Consider the following 18,784-nt stretch of genomic DNA (forward strand, 5'->3'; position numbering starts at 1 on the left):
CCACAATGCCGCAACCTCTTTCTGAGAGAAACGTTGAGAGAAGAGTGGAGAAAAGCAAACAGAGAGAGGAAGAGATAAGAGAAGGGAAGCAAACAGTGAGAGAACGAGGGATGAAAGGCGGAGAGACACACAGCAACAAACAAAAATAGAGGTGGAGGAAGAGAAACAGCAGGAAAACAAACTGTGGGAGTGCCAGAGTTACTCCATTATCACACTGAAGGCTGCTTTTGACATTGTGTGCCATCCACATACCAATGCAGATAGTAAACCCCGCCACCCACTAACCCCCCAGCGCTCCTATTACCACAGAAACGCCCCATTGTCTGCAGACATCGGCATGCCGGCGTGCCCGCTGTACCCGGATCTGGCATCGGGCCTCACCCACTCTCCGATGGCACAGGCAGAGCGCTGTGCGGCACAGGTTGCTATAGAAGCTAATTCACAGGCGGAGAACTCACTTTGTGTCAGTAGAACAGAAGCAGTCAAGCAAAACATCGCCGTACTTGCAGGCACACACACGAGCATGTAGGCAAACACACATGCAACCTAGCAACAGCTGTGAAAATGGGTTAGAGCTAATAGAATCACTAGGGACCACAGAGGTAAGCACTCTTGCCGTGGGCTTGGGGCGTGTCCCTATAGTTTGCATGTTCTCCCTTGTGAGAGACTGGGTTTGCTAATACACTCTGACTTCCTCTTACAACTTAAAGATGTGTGTTTGATTGATTGATGACTTTAAGGAAATCCGTTATGCATGTATATTGTCTGTGTCTTTGCGGCAGCCCTGTGATGGATTGGCTCTTTGTCCGGCGTGTATTTCTGCCTTTTCTTGGCTCGTTGGATGAAGCAGGTATGGATGATAGATGGGAGCAAGGATGAACAAGGACTCAGTGGGATTCAACTTTGTTTTTCTGGTGGAAGACAGCCACTTTAGTTTAACTTCATGGAGTTTAATGGTAATTTTAGCAATAACCTGGATAAAAATGATGTTTATTTTAAATTTTAACCTGTCTCCTAATGATCTACAAATGATTTGCTAACAGATTGTAGAGCAATCCTCTCTTACCCTATTCTGTAATTGTGACTTGTCTTTTTTGTGCCTCTTTGTCTCTTTGGGCTTTTTCTCTGTGTAGTTTGCATGTTTCCTGATCGTCCTTGGGTTTTCTTCTGGTATTGAACTTTCTTTCCGGAGCCCCGAAACATGGTCTTCAGGTTAACTGCTGATCCCAATATAACCTTGAGGTGTGTATGTGAGTGTATGCGTTCGGTCTGCGATGGACTCACTCCCTCCATTTTTAAGCCGGTTTGTCCCCAGTGACCCACAACCCTGCAACATAAGCTGAATTACTGACACAGTTGTGAAGAAAACAAGGCCGAACTCTTCATTCCGACTTGAAAAGTGTTTTTCAGGTCACAACGGTGATTAGGTAAACATGTGAAACGTGCACATTTTGCCATATTCCGTAGCATTTCTCCCCTTTAGTTCTTTTTTTTCTCTCTCTCTTTCTTCTCATTTTTTTCAGAGCAAAGCATTATGTAACTCCGGCAGCTGTTTGAAGACACTGGGGGGAGCTGGATGGGTAGAAACTTTTCAAAGTACTGCTGTTGCTGCGTGATGAGAACACAGGAGAGAAACCGGTGACAGTTTCTTATTCTAGTACAATTCTTGACAATTTCCCAGTCCCATCGCATGCACCTCCTCTAATGGTTGTTATTTCTGCCTCACTGCGTCTCTCACATGCAAAAAACAATCTCCATGTCTGGCTTGTGGCTGTTCCTCAATTTTGTTGGAGTTTTCCATATTGCGCCGTGTTTTGCTGTTTGAGTTTTCTCTTCCCACATCCGTCTTTCACTCCCTCTACATCTCCCTGATCCCTGTTGTGGCGTCACTCTTTATTTGTTTTTGCTCTCACCTCATCTCTTCTTGTTTTCTCCATCTGCCTCTCTGCCCCTCTTTTTCACTCCTTCCAGGAGGCTTTTCATCTCGCCTGCTTATAAAGTTTTTTTTTTTCCCCCCTCCCTTTTGTTTTTCCTGCTTCTCCCTTTCATTCTTTTTGTCTTGAGGACACGCTTAAACAGAAGCAGCTCTCATTTACCAGAAGACACACACACACATGCACACACAAGTTTCTTGCATGCTGGTTAAAAGGTTGAACAGCTGCTCTGGCAAATAAAACTCTCTGCACTGTCACAAAAGAACTTTAATAACAATAATAAGCATACTTCTTCTGCGTGCGTCTTCAACTTCTTCCCAAAACAGAGAGTGAGAATGACTTGTTATTTTCCGATTAGATTTAACACCTACGGTGCTCCGTCTGAATTTCCTCAGTAAACTGGTGATGGAAAGAGATAGAAGAAAAAACCCAATACCTGTGTGTGTGCCATCTTTCACTGGTGCATATGTGTGAATTATTTATGTGGAGATTTTCACTAATTGCCCAACAGGTAAACTCTGCTAACAACCTGCCAGTCTAACCGAGCACCTAAGCACCTTCTTCGCCAGACGCTGTCTTAAACTCACAGCCACATATGAAGTATCAGCGAGACCTCAAAATCACGCATGCACTTATTAGTACACATATGTGCAAATGCGTTCATTAATGATCATTTACAAGATCTGTTTATTCGCCTTTAATGAGGCACATGTGATCAAATACTCATCAGCGATGAAAGACACTCCCCCACCCCCACATTCCTCGCATCCTTCCCCTTTCCGTCTTTCAGCAGTGCTTTAGCAAAGCAGCGTCTTTTTTTTTTTTTTTTAGGAATGAAGAGAAGAGAAAAGAAGAGAGGGATGTGAGAGGAAGGAGAGGAGAGGTAACAGATGACAGGAGAGAGGAGGAAGGGCCGAGAGAATGAAAGATATGAAGGACAGTTGATGAACTGCACAGAGCTGGACACCAGCCAGATCCTTTTAATGAGCAAAGTGCTGCACCCAACACCTCACACCTAATTACTCTCTCACTCTCTCTCTCTCTCTCTCTCTCTCTCACACACACACACTCACACACACACTTGCAGGAACCTTATTTTTGCCGTCCCTGCTCTGCAGCATCCCACCATCCCGCACTAAGTACTCCCTCCAGATCAAACAAGCAGCTCACAGTAACCAGCATACAGATGAGCCTTTCCTCTCTCCTCCCCCCCCTCCTTGCTTTCCCTTGCTCTCCCTCTCTCTTCCCAACCCGTCTTCTCTCCCCTGCAGTAACCTCTTGCTCTTTCTCCCCCTCGCTCTCCCCCCTCTGTCTCCCTCGCCATCTCCGTCTACCTCTGATGTTCCCCGCTCTCGCAGGGGGAAATACATCAGCCATCGCTTCACAGACGCACTACGCTGACACCGTCCCGGCTTGTCCAATAAAAACATATTACCTGCAAACTGCATTAGGCCCAAATGCGGGCTGGACACACACACACACACACGCCGACACGTATGATCGCGCACACACAGCCGTGCGCGTTGACGGGCACCGGTGTGTAATCAGATCTGGGTTAGCAGCAGCGGTATACTGTTCACTGGAACAGCATGTACCCGCCCTGTCACACCGCACTCAGGCTGAGCTCCTGAAAATACACGGTGCATGTGTGTGTGTGTGTGTGTGTGTGTGTTTGTGTGTGAGGTCTCATGATGTCCGTGACGCATTTACGGCCGCGGCGAAGTGTAAAATGCAAAGAGGATGAGGACGAGTCTATTTTCATTTAGGTTTTGTTTTGGGGTTTGAGTGTGACATCAGGCTGCAGACCACGTGTTTACACTTCTGCGAACATGTGCTTCTTTCTGTTTCTGGGGGTTTGTTTGCTCCGTGCATCATGTGATCCATATTGATACGGGAAATGATTAAAAGGCAGCTATTGCAAACTTTCAGCCCCTCGGGTAATGTCTTATTTTTCAGCGTTCGCGTTGTCATGTGACTATCTAAAATGTGCCACGTGCCAGTTTTTTCATCTAAGCCTCTGAAAATTTGTCGCTGAATTTCAAAGAGCAAATGCGCCACAGCATAGGATTCAGAAGCACGAGCCTGGATTACTCACTGAGCTGCTCAGTACGGGCTTTGTAAACCAAAAGTTTCGCAATTACTTTTGAAAATGTGATTAATTAGCCAATTGTGTGGTGATATGCACCACTGAAGCACAATCGCAAGGACCAGAGAGCCGGTTTCTGGGCAGAAAGAAGTAGAGAAGCACAAATGTGTATAGTGGAGTAGGACCAACGGGTAATTCCTTCCCCCTGTGCTACCAAACAGGGTTCTTCACCGATGCATAATTACCTAGGATGTAGACAGGAGATGCATACCTGTTCATAAAACACTAAAGATAAGAAACAAACTATGACAGAAGTTTTTCCGACAAAGATTCATCAAACGAATCAGAAATAATCACTCAATATGAATGCAAACGACCTGCTGTGAGTCGAAAGGTGAAGTGTCCACATTCATTAGCTGACTGCATGTGCATGCACACGTACTTTCAGCGATGGTCACCTGGTCCGGTTGCTCCTTACAGCCCCGCTATCGTCTGTGCCACTTCTCTTTAATGAGGGACAAACACACTCTCTCTCTCTCTTTCTCTCTCTTGCTCTCTCTCCCTGACTCTCACTCCGTCTGTCTGTCTCTCTCTCTCTCTCTCCATCGGCCTAATAACCCCCCGCAGTAAATAACCGTGAGCCTCCGGGGCAATTAGATGGGCACTTGGGGCTTAAAGTGCGTTGCTTGGAAACTCACAGACACACGTGTTCAAACTAAGACTCCAACAATTTGCTTTTAAATCATGTTACACTAATTGAGAAATGAGATATAAACTGCGGGACAGATCAATGTTAGTAAGATTAAAGGTAAGGGAGGGGAAATTAGAGCTGAAAGAGGGCGACAAGGTGTTCTCTCTCTTTTAACGAGGATGTTGTCCTCATTTGTCCGTATGCATGTATAATCTGTTTATCCATTTTGATTGTGTTTTTTTTTTTCTTACTTTCTACTCCGCTCTCCTTGACCTCTCGTATTTGTTTTGATCCAAAACTGAGGAGCAGAAAGAGGATGGCAGGCAGGGGAAGAGAAAATGGGAGTGAGCAGTAGAGAGACACAGAGGGAAGCTTTCACCTTTCATTTCACCACAACAATGAGTTGCCAATTTCAGTGTGCCCTTTACTGACCATCACACACACACACACACACACACACACACACACACACACACACACACACACACACACACGGAAACCTGTTCTCCACACGCCTCCCAATCTCCATGATAATCAGCTTCCTTTCATGGCGTTGCATCATGCAGGAAACCTACTGTTAGTCTGACTACGTGTGTGAAGGAGAAAAAAGTCAGAGAAGCAGGAGGACAGACTTTTGTAGTGCTTTTTAGTGTTTGTTTTTTTTCCTGATATTTTGTGTGCCATACCCTTACTGTCTATTGCGGTGATTGAGTATTTGAGGTGCTTCAACAATCTGAGCCATGCCAGTGGGCCGGCTCTTCCGTTATCTGTTTCTTTTGACTACAAAAACATTGTTTGTGCGCGCCCAACACACACAGATGTAACTCTGCTGTCACCTGTAAACATCGCACCTGCAGGAGCAGAATGATAACTGAATATTTTGTTTCTTTGTTGGTATTGTGCTATAAACATATGCAAAGAGACGTTTTCACACACACATTCGGGGTCCATGATCTTGTGTTTATGCATTGATGGCAGCCATGCTGCTTTTCTTGCTATAGGAGATCAGCCTCTCATCTCACCATTCATACTGTGTCCTTCCTTTAATTAACCTCTTACCACCGACCCTCTCTTGCCTCATCTTTTATTCCTACTCTTGTATGAGCACACACACACACACGCCCGCACACACGGCCACCTATCTCACCTCTGTTTTCTCTCCCTGACACTTCTCTACACCCTCTCTGCGTTATCTCCGTCATTGCCCCTCCTCCCTGTTGCACTCTCCCCTTCTTCCTCTGTCTCCCACAAATACGCAAAACAGACTCTCTCTCTCTCTCTCTCTCTCTCTCTCTCTCTCTCTCTCTCTCTCTCTCTCTCTCTCTCTCTCTCTCTCTCTTCCCAACTTGCACATGCACAAACACATATTGCTGTGCTTTTCTCCACCTCCCTCTCGCTTTTATTTACTGTCCCCCTCTCTGCCGCACCTCTCTCTCTCTCGCTCTCTCTCTCTCTCTCTCCCTCTGTCTCACCCCTCCTTCTTTCCTCGGGGTGAGCGAGGCTGTTGGAAGCATCACTTTCAGTCAGCAGTGACACTGCAGTCTCAGTGCATCATTTAAAGACGTACTGTAGTAAAGCTGCCTCTGAAGTGAGACCGTGTGGCACGCTCAAGGTGAACACACAACATAGGAGCAAGATCGCATCCAGTGCCAGAACATATTCAATGTGGTACTAAAAATAGCATTTGAGGTTTTGGAAAACCGTACTAAAGATCTTCACAGAAATACAACAATATATATCATTACACAGATGAGCACCCAGACTAAATTCCCCTCATTACTGTTTTTATGTGTGTTTGTGTGGACATGTATTTCCTTTTTCCCCTTATGCAAGAGGAAGCGTAAACAGCATGGTATGACACATCGCTGCTCTGACATAGTGTCCTGTTCTAAGACTACGTAACACGTCCTAGGGCTCAGGATGCTGAACAGAGTGAGAAGGAAACAAAACAAAACAAAAACAAAACAAAACAAGGTTGCAACTCATGCCTCCCTTGCATGTTATCCATGTGTTTTTGCAGAAAGATCCAGAATTTCTCTCGTGTGTTTTTCCCCCTCCTGCCTGTTATTTGGACAGATGCTTGGTGGGGAGCAGGGTCGAGGCAGGTGTTGATAGTGCATGTTTATGTATGTGTGTGTAGGAGGCAAATGTTGTTCCCCTGTGAGAAGCACCCTGCAAATGAAAATAGAACGCAGTCCCATGAGAGACCCTGCTGTCCTCTATTCGGCATGCACACACGCAGACTAACGCAGACAGACGCACACACCCCCTTTGCCAATCCCCCCTTGCTTGCACTTCCATCTGTGCTGTGCTGCTGTGAAACTTCTGCCCTTCTTTTAAAAGAAACAAACGACAGGGAAAAGCGTGGTACCTGTGCTAGGGGTCAGCCGTTCTCTCCTCCTTTAATTGTCCCCTCCAATCCCCCTCTTGTTCAGCTGGTCTGAGCCGAGGCGAGCTGAGCTGAGCCGAGCCAAGCCAACTGTACAGCGGCGAGGCTCAATCCTTTTACCCTGCGATGCTGAAAATGGCACCAGTATTCCCTGATAGCGGCAGCCTGCCTGCCTCTCTCTCTCTCTCTCTCTCTTTCTCTCCCCTCCTCGCTCTCTTTCTCTCTCCCTCTCTTCTGCTCTCTAGCTTGACTCCCTCCTCTGCTTGTCTGCTGCCATGTTGAGTGCACGTAGGGCGAGGGGCGGGCTGAGAGGAGGAGAGGAGGGAGGAGGAGGATGGTCGTAGAGGAGAGAGGTGGGGGTGGAGGAGGAGGAGAGGGCGAGGGAGACTCAGGGGGATAAGAAAGCAATTAGAAGACAGCCCCTCTTCCTTCCAGTCGGGAATGTATAATGGAATTAGCTTGGGGGGGGGGGGGGGGGGGGGGGGGGGGGGGGGGGGGGGGGGGTTGGAGGGTGCTGTTGGACGGTGAGTCGGGTGGGTGGACGGAGGAGTCGGTGTGTCTTGTCCTGTAGCCTCTGCTGGGGAGTCTAGCAGCCTGTCGGACGGCCACCACTCACTGATGTGTGTGTGTGTGTGTGTGTGTGTGTGTGTGTGTGTGTGTGAATGAGAGAGGGAGAGGCAGAGCAGATGGGGGATGCTGGTGTGGAGTGATTGCCATCTTCCTGTGTGTGTGTGCATGTGCGTGTGTATGTGTGTGTCAGGTCTAGAGAGACTTGAGGTGAGAGAGAGAGAGAGAGAGAGAGAGAGAGAGAGAGAGAGGAAGACAGAGAGAGTTTGCTGATGAACTGATGGGAGGGAGGAGAGGAGTGGTTGAGCTGTGGGACCACCTGCTCGCTCTCTCTCTCTCTCTCTCTCTCTCTCTCTCTCTCTCTCTCTCTCTCTCTCTCTCATGCACTGAGAAGCACCCGGCAGGAGAGAGAAAGGGCAAGCGGCAGCTTCAAAGCCTGCTCTGTCTCAGGTTTGCTCTCCCTCCTCCTCCTCCTCCTCCTCCAGCTCCCTCCCTCCCTCCCTCCCTCCCATGCTTCCTCCTTCCCTCACTTTCTCTGAGTGGGTGGCGAGGAAGCAGCATGTGTGTCTGGAAAGACGAACGTGCGTGTGCGTGCAAATGGGAAAGAGAATTTTTACATGCAATTTTCGACGTGCAGCTGTCTGTGCCTGTGTTTGTTTTGTTGTGTCCTTCTTTTGTTTATCTTGTTTGGCTTGGACGTGTTTGTCCCGGTTTGTTATTATCTGGAATGTGTGTGTGTGTGTGTGTGTGTGTGTGTGTATGGGTGAGGGAGAAATTTGAGAGAAACATGCTCTGTGTGTTTACTCATGTGTGAAAAGAGATGACCAAAATCCCAGTGTGAAAGCCAGTGATAGGAGAAGATGAGGGGGAGCCGCAGTCTGTTTTTGTGTTCATGAGAAAATTAGATAACAAAAGAAAAAGGAAGAAGCAAGCCGGCCCCTATATGAAGGTGTGTGTGTGTATGTGTGTGAGGGAGAGCGGGTCTTTTGATGGAGAGGGACCGAGCCAGGCACTGCATGGGGGAGATATGTGTATGCGTGTGTCACTGATTGTGCCATGAATGAAAATAAGGAAGCGGGGAGGGGGAGGTGGGGAGGTGGGGGCGAGTGGGACTGAGACTCTCCTTCCATTCAGCCGTCTCCTCCTCTCCCTCCTCTCCTCCTGAGTGACAGATGAGCGGCTGCTCGCAGCTTGCTCAGGCGCGCGTCAATAATTAGCATCCGCTCCTCTTGTTTTCTGCCTTCTCTTTCGTGCAGAAGCGGGACTTGTCGCAGCGCGCGCGCGGCCGCACGACCCAGCGTCGCACGTCTCGGTCATTCTAAATCCCCCCCCCCCCCCCCCAAGCCTCGCGCAGTCAAGAGTATTTCATCGGGTTTACAAGCGGCTGCCCCCCTCTCTTTTCACCCAGCCGTGTACATTGCGCCTTGTGCAATTACGGCAATGGGCCGTGATCGCTCCTGGCACGCAGACGCGCGCGCCAGGACGGACCGATGAACTGAAGAGCAGTGCGCACACTTCTCACACGTTCATAAACAGATCCCCGCGCACGCGCATCTACAGGCAGCCATTCTGTCGGTGGCACGCGGACACGCGAACGCGCGCTCACACGCGTGCGCGGTGGTTCAAGGGCGATTGATTTGGAGTTTAATTTCTCTCCCGGTGCGCCTGACGCAAAAGGATGCGCCTCCGTCTGACCTTGACAACAGACAGGGGGAGTTCTGTCTCTGTCGCCAAGACACACGCCCGCACGCGCGCACACGCACCACCGTCACCTGGAAATGTCAAAACCTTCCACGTACCATTATAAATGAACGCTTTCCATCTGCTTTCTAATTATAGCTTCATAAGACTATGACTAATTTTAGCTGCGGCCGCAAAATAGTCGTCTTTTTAAAAATTCATGACTTCAGATACAGAGCCCGCTCGCACTGGCACGCTTATCGGCAGGCTGTTGCTCAGCCGACTGAAAAACAAGAGGGACGAGCCGGGCCGGCTGTTCAGAGGGGAACATTACACTTTTCCTTCAATGCGATGAGAGGCTTTCAGCTTGTGAAATTCAAACTCACCGGGGTAGAAACACTCACAGTCACCGGCGCTTTAAGGAGCAAAGCATGGAGGTGCTACAAGCAGAGGGGCCTTCACCTTGTTCCCTGCCCGGTTTGCAATCTGAAAGCGGGAAATAATATCAGTCATTTTGTTTTAAAAGTGATGATGATGACTATTCGACAGTTTGGAGATCAGTACCGCCAGATGCACGGAGCCAAGCCAAGCCATGCGTCAACGCGCCCCGTGCGCCTAAATCTGTTCTGGTTCTTCTATCCTCTCCGGGACGCATTTGTTTTGATCAGTGCGGATCTGAGTGAGGCGTGATTTTGCCTACAGCGCCGACATCAATCGAGACGGACAGGGGTTAAAAACGTCTGCCTCTGAAGAGGCGTTTGAAAGCTCCTCTCATCTCGGCGCGCGCCATACGCTGTGACGCACACGCTCACATCTGCCCGTGCATGCACGCGCGCGGTGTGTGTGCATGAAAAGGGTCTGTATACAAGTTGCGTTTTGCACTCAAGTGTATGAGCAGGAAAGGTCTCCATGCAGCATTACAATGAGGCCTCGGGTAACAATTGGTGCGTCTCCAGGTCTCAGTGGTTCATTTATCAAGAAAATAACGAGTTCTTTTGGATTTCAGTGGTAATGTGACACCACTTTCTTGCAGTTGATCACTTTTCTCTTTAGATTGCATCCATCTATTTTCTTTTATCACAGCATCCTAAGAGCGTTCAAACTTTAATACATGCGTGAGTCAATTAGGCCATAATTCAAGTTCACCGATGGAGAGGGTCTTTGGAGCTTTAAGGGTCAGGGTCGTCCAGGACTCAGCCACGCGCACCTTGGATCAATGGGAGGCAGGACAGGAAGGGGGTTGCTCTTAGTTGCCATAGAGACGGGAGGATACTGGCGTTGGATACTGTTACTAGGCAGAGGCAGCTTCTGAAAGAGGTGAGAGAGTGTGGGGTGGTCAGCTGTGTGGTGGGTAAACAACATCAGGGCTGGGCGTTTCATGGTCCAATATTCCCACTCAAGTGGAACAAAAATAGTTGTCACTTTTTCTCAGTAAATAAAATGACAAAAAGGTAAAAAGCAGTCTCCGTTTTTTCAACTCTCAAGTATATGAATTTAGCAATATAATTCAAAACTTTTATTATATTGTGCTTATCAGCTAAATCAGTAACTGTAATTGCACATGGTAAGTGCACAACCTCGTGGTCGTGCTGAGAAGTGCAACAACATGGCAGTCTGAAGACACCCCTCCACCCGTACACGCACTGCAAGAAAAAAAAAACAGAGAATCCGTTACGGATTTATGGACAAAATATAGCTTCATAAATCCACAGAGTCATATTATATATATATTTTCTATATAATACATAGTCCGGTGAGGTTCTGCATCTGCTGTTTATGTTCAGATCAACAAAAGTGGAAGTAAAAACAAAAAAAAAATAGTTTATTGATTGAATTAAAACGTTATTCGCCCCAATGTACCAAGCATTATTTCTTATTTTAAAGTATCTGATACGCAATGTCCTCACGTTCATGACACAAACAACTTCAAAATATCCACGAGCACTGAGCGCCATCTAGTGATTCCCAGCTGTACTGTAAGGCGTGTGTATGGCCCACTGTTAAAAGCTTTATGCGTGCGCCATCTGCTGGGGAATCTATAGAATAGAATAGAATAGAATAGAATAGAATAGAATAGAATAGAATAGATAGAAATGCTTCCTGTTCCTCGTGGCTGTGGCTCAGATAACAGAAGGAGTCCCTCTTGTGCTCAACTTATTTAAGAGTATCAGGAAATAAATACAACATATGGAAATTCTTTATTGAATAAGCATTTCAAATGTATGAATATAGAAATTCCTCCCTTAATGACGTTCTTATGTATTTCTTGAGTACCTTTTGAAGGAGCCCAGGACTGCTCGTTCAGCACCATGGACAGCGCCTGGACAGCCGCTCACTGCTGTGAACGGCTCTGCTGTCATTCAGCACCACGGACAGCGCCACATGTTTCAACTGGCTATTCATGTCTTTCTTTTTGTCTGAATATTGTATTTATGTCTTGAACTTTTAAAATTAAGCTGACACGTAAATCATCCACGCATCCCGCTGTCGTCAGTGCAGAAAGAGAAGAAGAAATAGGGGCTCATTAACAGCGGAAGGTGACATATTGAACACAAGGGTGGTAATGAAAGATGAAGAGAGAAGACTGAAGTTCCAGATCAAATCACTGTCACCTTCCCGATATAGTTATAATCTCAAAGTATTGTGTAATTGAGTGCAATTTTAAAAAATTGCAGATTTTTGGCATGAATAAAAGCACTCATCCTTGCCAAAACCCACACATGCACAGCGAGAACATGCTGCATCAACACAGAAAGGTCCCTAAGCTCATCTGTCTATGTCTATTTTACACAAATAGACAGAAAAATAGTTTGACTAGGTTTTTCAAACTTTCATCCTGAGCTGTTTGTTTCTCTGTGTTTCCAGGCCACATGCAGTGCAGCTCTCCTGAGTCTTATGTTTGAAGCTGCTTGCACGTTTCAGTTGGTTACAGCGACATGATGAAGGTTGTTCTTTTCTCTGTGATATTTTGAAACTGGCTGAGAATGACAATGTGTAACCCTAAACTTCTCATTCTGATCCTCACTCAAAAAAAAGCACACCTTTCATCATCACTTTTGCATAAAATATTACATTTTGGCAGCCATAGAGATTTGTCCTCACTTTTGTTTTTATTGCACACTTTAATCATTTAGTAAACAGATCTTCACAGTAACAATGCGAGAGCAGAAAACAGAAGCAGATCACTGTGCAGTGCAGCTCGATAGGTCTTCAAAGTATTTATAGTTATTTACATTGAAAATATGAAAGTCAAGGAACATTACCAATAATTATCCCTGTGATTCGATGAGGCATTTTTACCCCCAATGCCATTCTCATATCACCTCCCAGACTCAGGACCAGCCACTCAGGCTTTACACTACTCGTACTGTTATGAATCCAGTCCATACTGCCAACCCAAAAACATTCAAGTAATCTATTCCTGTCATTGCACAGGTACTGGTATATCCAATACACAGAACTCTTATGAGGAAACCAAAAATTACACTGACATCACTTGAACATCCAAATGTTTGAAAATCAAACAGTTTAAGTGTGTTTTTAATTGCCTGAACATAAACATAGAACCCAAACAAATGCCAAATTATATAGCATCCAAATGCTTGAAAAAAAGCCAAGTGAAGCATTTCTCAACAAATAAAGTAACATAAGAAAATAATAATAAAAGTTATAAAACGTCATTTCACTTTTTGCAGCAATAAATAGTCAGTTGGTGTTGAAATCTCAGAAGAGGAAACGATACACAAATTGCAACATTTTGCTACACAATAACTGTGAAAACGAGTCACAGTAAATAACAACAAATGTCTCAAATCCTGATTTGATGAATGGTTCATATAAAATAAAAACACTTTTCCAGGCATTCCATTCAGAATTTTTGGTTTGGTAGTAGTTTTGTGTTGTTGTTATGCACTACATGTAGTGTGAGCTCAGCCTTCAGGGCATGGGGAAGGAATTTAAAAAAGTTGAAATAAGGCAAAGTGAAGGTACTGTTTAACTACAGTGTGAATCATTTGCACTTGCTGTTTAAAAGCATGTGAAAACATTTGGGATTGGACTGTCTGTGCAAGGACAAAAAGCAAAAAAACAAAAACAAAGGATTTAATAAAAAAAAAAATAGAGAGAACACATTGAAAATGGTTAATATTCACCTGGCTGTTACTGCATTGTGTCAAGAATGACTTCACTTTCGAAACATTCAACGAAAACATTGAATCCTGACACTTTACAAAAGGAGAAAATATCGATACACACATTGTGATAACTGATAAAGCTTATCGTCTGACCCTATGCTGCCCAGTCAGGGTGGATTCTGATTTGGTTATGCACTAATATAATAAAACACATAAAAAAAAAACAAAAAAAAAACTGATACCCTCCATATTCAGAACAAACAGGACAAAATCAGAACACAGCAGTGCTTCCTTTATGCCTTATACAACATCTGAGAAAACAAAATACAAAACTTCTGTGTGAGTACAGTCTTTAGTTGTATTTGCAGACAGTTTCTTCCATATAAACACGCTTAAGAGTCGGTTCCATAGAGGCAATGATGGCAAGTCTTGGAATTCACTGAATTCAGCTTGATACCAAGGGCGGGAACTTCATTGTTATCCCATTGATCGAACAGCCACAGATGTGGTCCATTTGTATTGGTCAGTGTTGGTTTCTGTCGCCCTCGAGCCTCGCCCTCACTACCTGTGGCCCGGTCCCCTGTGGGTGGCTGTGTCCCCGACTAAATCCTCCTCCACGACATTAACGTGACCTTCTTTCTCTATGCAGCCTGCCAGGACCTGCAGCACCAGCCGGAGCCTGCGGTCCATGGCCTGAAGATGAGGCCGGATGAGAATCGGGGACAGGCGGTCCCGCAGCAGAGACTCCTCCATCATTGAACTCAGCTGGTACTCCTCCTTTGCCAACAACTGGAGACGCAGGTAGGTGGACCTCCTCACTCTGGAAACAAAGAAAAGTAACATTTAGAAAAAAAAAAGTATGTTAATTACAATACCGATTATGGGTTAATTGAAAAATCTTTTTTTCCCTTCTGTTAATAGAAACAAGACACATTTCAAAGCAATTAACACATTGATTTATGTTTGTCACTTGTGGTATTGTGTTAAAGAGACAAGGTGGTGATAATAGAAAAGCAGGCAGGCTTCAGAGTCAGGAGTCTTCTAAGACTTCATGAAACATTTCGCCGCCCTTTCCTCTGCCTTCCTGCTCCATCACCGTTGTTCCCGCTGAATAGAATCATTCAAAGCCTTGATTAATTTCCTCTCACATGAAAAGCACCCCACAAGTGCTGCATTGCATTGTCACGCCAGACAGTGGGATCGAGCTCAGCTTAGTATTGGCATCGTAACACACGCAGCAGCAGCAAGGATGTGAGATTTACTTGCATTTGCAGTGCAAAAAGGCTCCAAGATATTCTAATACTTGAAGTGTGAATTTGTGTTTTCATTGGCAGTAGCCAGGAAAGAAACTTTCTCCTCAGAAGTGAAAGTAATGAAATAAATGTAACAAACTATAAATCGAGCTAACACTTCTCATAGCCACTCCATGAAAATCTAAATTGATTAACCAGGTAATGAAAGAGACTTTTTCTTCTTTGAAAAGTTCTCTTGTGCCCCCTCAGGGAAGTCACTCTCTGAAAAACCACTGATCTGACTGGTTTGTTAGGATATGTCTCTGTGGACTCAGGTGATCTCTTCAAAAGACACGTCCCCTTCTTACAAACAGAAATATTCACAAAAAAACAAAAGTCTGACCTGCAGCACTGGCTCAGAGGCACCAGGATGGACAGCTCGTCATGTGAGTGTTTTCCAAACCTGCACGAGTGGAGATAAGATCAAGGAAAGAAAAACCAGAAATGTCAGTTTTTTTTGTTAGAGAAACTCAGCTTATATCTTGATGAGGCCTCTTTGGATTCTTTAGGAATGTTCTTACCAATTGATGTCATATATTGAACAGAAGCACAGTTATTGTACTTTAATCACATGGTTTGCTGGTAACACAAGTTAAATGTATTTACCCTCTTCCATTGTCGAGGTGAATGATGAAAGTGTCGTTTCCAAATTTCTCAAAAGTTTCATAATGATGACGATCCATATTACCTGTACAAGGTGACAGGAGACATGCTTCAGACTCCTCGATTCAGCTAACACTGAGTAAAAAAATGCTTCCTTTTGTTTTCCTCTTACCCATTAAGAAGTCAAAGATAGTCATATCCATGACGTCTAGCAGTCGAGTGCCACGGTCATACGGGGGTGTCTGTTTCACCTCATCGCAGTAATCTGGATCCACCTCCCACCTAGAAATATGTCAAAATGTGACATTGTTCAATAATAAGGCACCACAATCACATTTTTCTTAACACTGTTGTTAAAATGCGATGCCCTGATGTAGTTTTCTTACTCTGCTTTCTTGCGCTTGTGGTAAGAGCGTCTCCAGGGGTTCCTCCAGGTTTTGCGCTTGGCCAGGTTCAGGTCGGGCAGGAAGGCAGCCAGTGATCCTTCAATCTGGTCCGGTTTCCCACACAGAGCATGCTCAGTGGAGCAGTAGTATGAGCACTCGCCATAGAAGCAGACATTGTTGGCTGATGAAAGAAAAGTAAAGTTGTAGAAATGCTACCACAGGGGAATAGTAGGAACTTTCTTGTGAGGCAGTGATGCATGGTGCAATCGAGCTTCATCTACATCAGGCAGTCACAGTTTCTTTTGCAATCTTTGTGCAGTTTTTAATTGTTTCAGCAATTATTTTTGTAATTTCATACAACAAACCTACTATGATTCAAATTGTGTTTTATTTTCTTGCCTGCTGGCTGACAGTGCCACCATGTGGCCAGCTCTGGCCATGGACTTGTTTATTGCAACACATGCAGCAGTTGGCTTTTTCACTGCCTTGGAAAACAGACCGGTAATTAAGAAAACCCTCAACTGCAGCTGGAGAGGCCACTTTGCACGTAACCCAGTTTGCAGAGGGAAGCCAGCAGTGAGATACGGTTCTTCGCTGCTCTTTCCAGATTGTGTTCGGCAGCCAAGCAGCTGAAACTCGGTGCCAAGATGCAGAGGAGGCTGGCAGAGTGCGTACCTGGTGAGATGAAGAAGGTCCTCCACAGCTTCTTATCGCGTGTCACATCTCTGATCTCCTTTGTCATGTTGACCAGCCGTCCCGCCACGGGAGGCACTCTCCTAAAGTCCAGGATCCTACAGAGGCACAGAGACGATTCAGCGAAAATAATCAGTGGCTGTTTTCTTATTTGACATAAAAACTTAAAAACTACCGTTTCTTCAGGTATTCTTAGATTAGGGCCAGCGGGTGGATGAGACTCCTCAGTTTATGCCCATCTCTGTTCCTTTTTACCAAAATATTTATCTCACTTGGAGGGAGAAAATCAGTTCATCATTGCTACTTCACCAGCAGATCGGAAGACATACTATCTCTTACAGTTAACTCTACAATTCCCGTGCTTTTCATATATTGTCCCATACTTAGCAATGTTCTTGAGCTGAATACCAGATCTCTTATTGTCCATATCAACTGTTGGACTACATAAATAGTATTTTCAGTTATAGCCTACTTTATAAAACCTTACAGGAACATATTGGAAACACATTTTTTCCATCTGTGTGGATGTTTGGTATTTGTCCATTTGGTGATTCTGCTGCAGGAGTGCGTTCACTTGTTCGTCTTTCAGCTTGTTTGCTCTTCCGGGGCACTCCACTCCAGTAACCTCCTAGTTGTTTGGCAGGTGTTATAATAAGCTCCTGATAAGAATCTATCAATACTTTTATGTCCTTCATTCCCTCAGCTATTAGACTGCTTACCACAGACAACATTTCTTATCTGTTTCATGAGTCTTTCTTTCCTTCTGACTTTTCATCAGTGCCTTTTTATGGCTTTGTGTTGTCTTATTTATTGTCTGAGTTTGAGAGGATTTGGTCATATATTTAAGAAACCTGATAGCTATATGGGTAAAAGGATGCAGAGGACAGAACTGCCAGCTAAGAGGAGAACAGGAAGTCCAGAGAGGAGGTTCACAGATGCAGTGATGGAGGACATGCAGGTGATCGGTGTAAGGAAGGAGAATATAACAGCAGATTATTGGAACAATGTCTGCAAACAGGAAGCTTCCACTAATTACAAGTATTACATACTTTACATTTATTCACTGATGGATGTTTCAACGCTAAAAAAGATTGTAAATGATGCATGTCATTGTTGCAGTGTGTAATAAACTCCTGTTATCTACTGTGTAAACAGGTTAGCTCTATTGTCTCTGGTCTAAAACTCTACTCCTTCCCTTTTCTCTCTCTTCACTCTTTTGTCCGGACCTCTTGGTCTCCCTGTATTTTCTTTTGCTCCCATGTCAGAACACTATACCCATTCAGCCTCTATTTAGCCTGCCTCGCTGTATGTTTGCAGTCCAAATGACCCTGACCCGGCAGAGACTAAAACCAAGCCTCCTGGGAGCGTGCAGACACAAGGACAGACTGGCTGAGTGGAACAGAGTGCGGCGAAACTTTATCCTACAGAGGACAGCATTCAGGGACTGCAAACTGCACCGTCACGTTGGGTCCCGGTGACAAAGGAGCACCTGTGTGTTGTGTGTGTGTGTGTGCGCGGGCGCACATTTACCGCGAGAGCACACTCAGGCTTTTATTTGTGTGCACTCTGCCTATTACGCACCTCTGAGTCACAAGGAGTTCACAGCAGATGGCGTGACAGCAGACAGGCGGAGAACAGAAGATGAAAAAATTCCCAGAGATTTAGAAGTAATTTACTGGAAAGCGGTGATGTTACCTCTTTCCCGAAATCTCCAAGATATTTTTGGTACATTTCATCAGAGCTGTCTCGAAGCACATCTCAAATTAAAGAAAGTTTTAGCCGAGCAAAACAACCTCCTACTCCACATTCCTGATTCAATATGAAGTAATAAACCAGCAATAGCTCAGGCGGGCATCCACAAGCTGGACTGTAATTCATGGGCAGCCCACATTCTGCACGCAGCCTAAAAACAAACTGCTCTTTAGGGGGAAACACGGGCACCTCCCTGAAACACTAAAACCTTATTCTGCTGGTTATCTGATGTCTGGGTGCATCTCCCAGGCCACACAAACATGTGCTTGTGATCTCATCTAACAAAGGGCGAAACGTGTTGTTTGTGAGCATGTGTGAAATAATTACCACGCTCCCAGTAGACCCCAAAATGGCGCTATTGTCCTTCTGTAGAATCCCAAATGATCACACCGGGCTCTTCTTAGTGCTCCTCTCTTGAGATTTTTTTGTACCTCGCCAGCTGAAGTCTTTAAAGTCAAAGGGATCATGTTGAAATCAATATACTCTGCAGCAAGCAGAGGAGATGATCCCTGCTCTCGGTGTGTTATCTAATCCCTCCTATACTTAATCCCATTCAGATTTCACATCTCAAATCTATT

At 45.3% G+C, this 18,784-nt stretch overlaps 2 protein-coding genes across 2 annotated transcripts in view; both read right to left on the reverse strand.

Annotated features, from left to right (window-relative positions):
* rai1 (retinoic acid induced 1) overlaps window positions 1–7,426 on the reverse strand; it is a 55,407-nt gene extending 47,981 nt beyond the window's left edge. The window contains exon 1 of the mRNA XM_030088687.1: window positions 7,083–7,426. The gene's annotated coding sequence lies outside the window, so the exon portion shown is untranslated. The remainder of the gene's footprint in view (window positions 1–7,082) is intronic.
* A 5,012-nt stretch (window positions 7,427–12,438) lies between these two features.
* Window positions 12,439–18,784, reverse strand: part of fam20ca (FAM20C golgi associated secretory pathway kinase a) — a 36,937-nt gene continuing 30,591 nt past the window's right edge. The window contains exons 5-10 of the mRNA XM_030088692.1: window positions 16,437–16,552; window positions 15,762–15,942; window positions 15,548–15,657; window positions 15,379–15,460; window positions 15,116–15,175; window positions 12,439–14,300 (exon numbers count right to left, since the gene is read on the reverse strand). Of these exons, the coding sequence (XP_029944552.1) occupies window positions 14,042–14,300; window positions 15,116–15,175; window positions 15,379–15,460; window positions 15,548–15,657; window positions 15,762–15,942; window positions 16,437–16,552 (808 nt within the window). The 3' untranslated portion in view covers window positions 12,439–14,041. The remainder of the gene's footprint in view (window positions 14,301–15,115; window positions 15,176–15,378; window positions 15,461–15,547; window positions 15,658–15,761; window positions 15,943–16,436; window positions 16,553–18,784) is intronic.

Source organism: Salarias fasciatus, chromosome 4, assembly GCF_902148845.1.
Source record: "Salarias fasciatus chromosome 4, fSalaFa1.1, whole genome shotgun sequence".
Taxonomy (NCBI): domain Eukaryota; kingdom Metazoa; phylum Chordata; class Actinopteri; order Blenniiformes; family Blenniidae; genus Salarias; species Salarias fasciatus.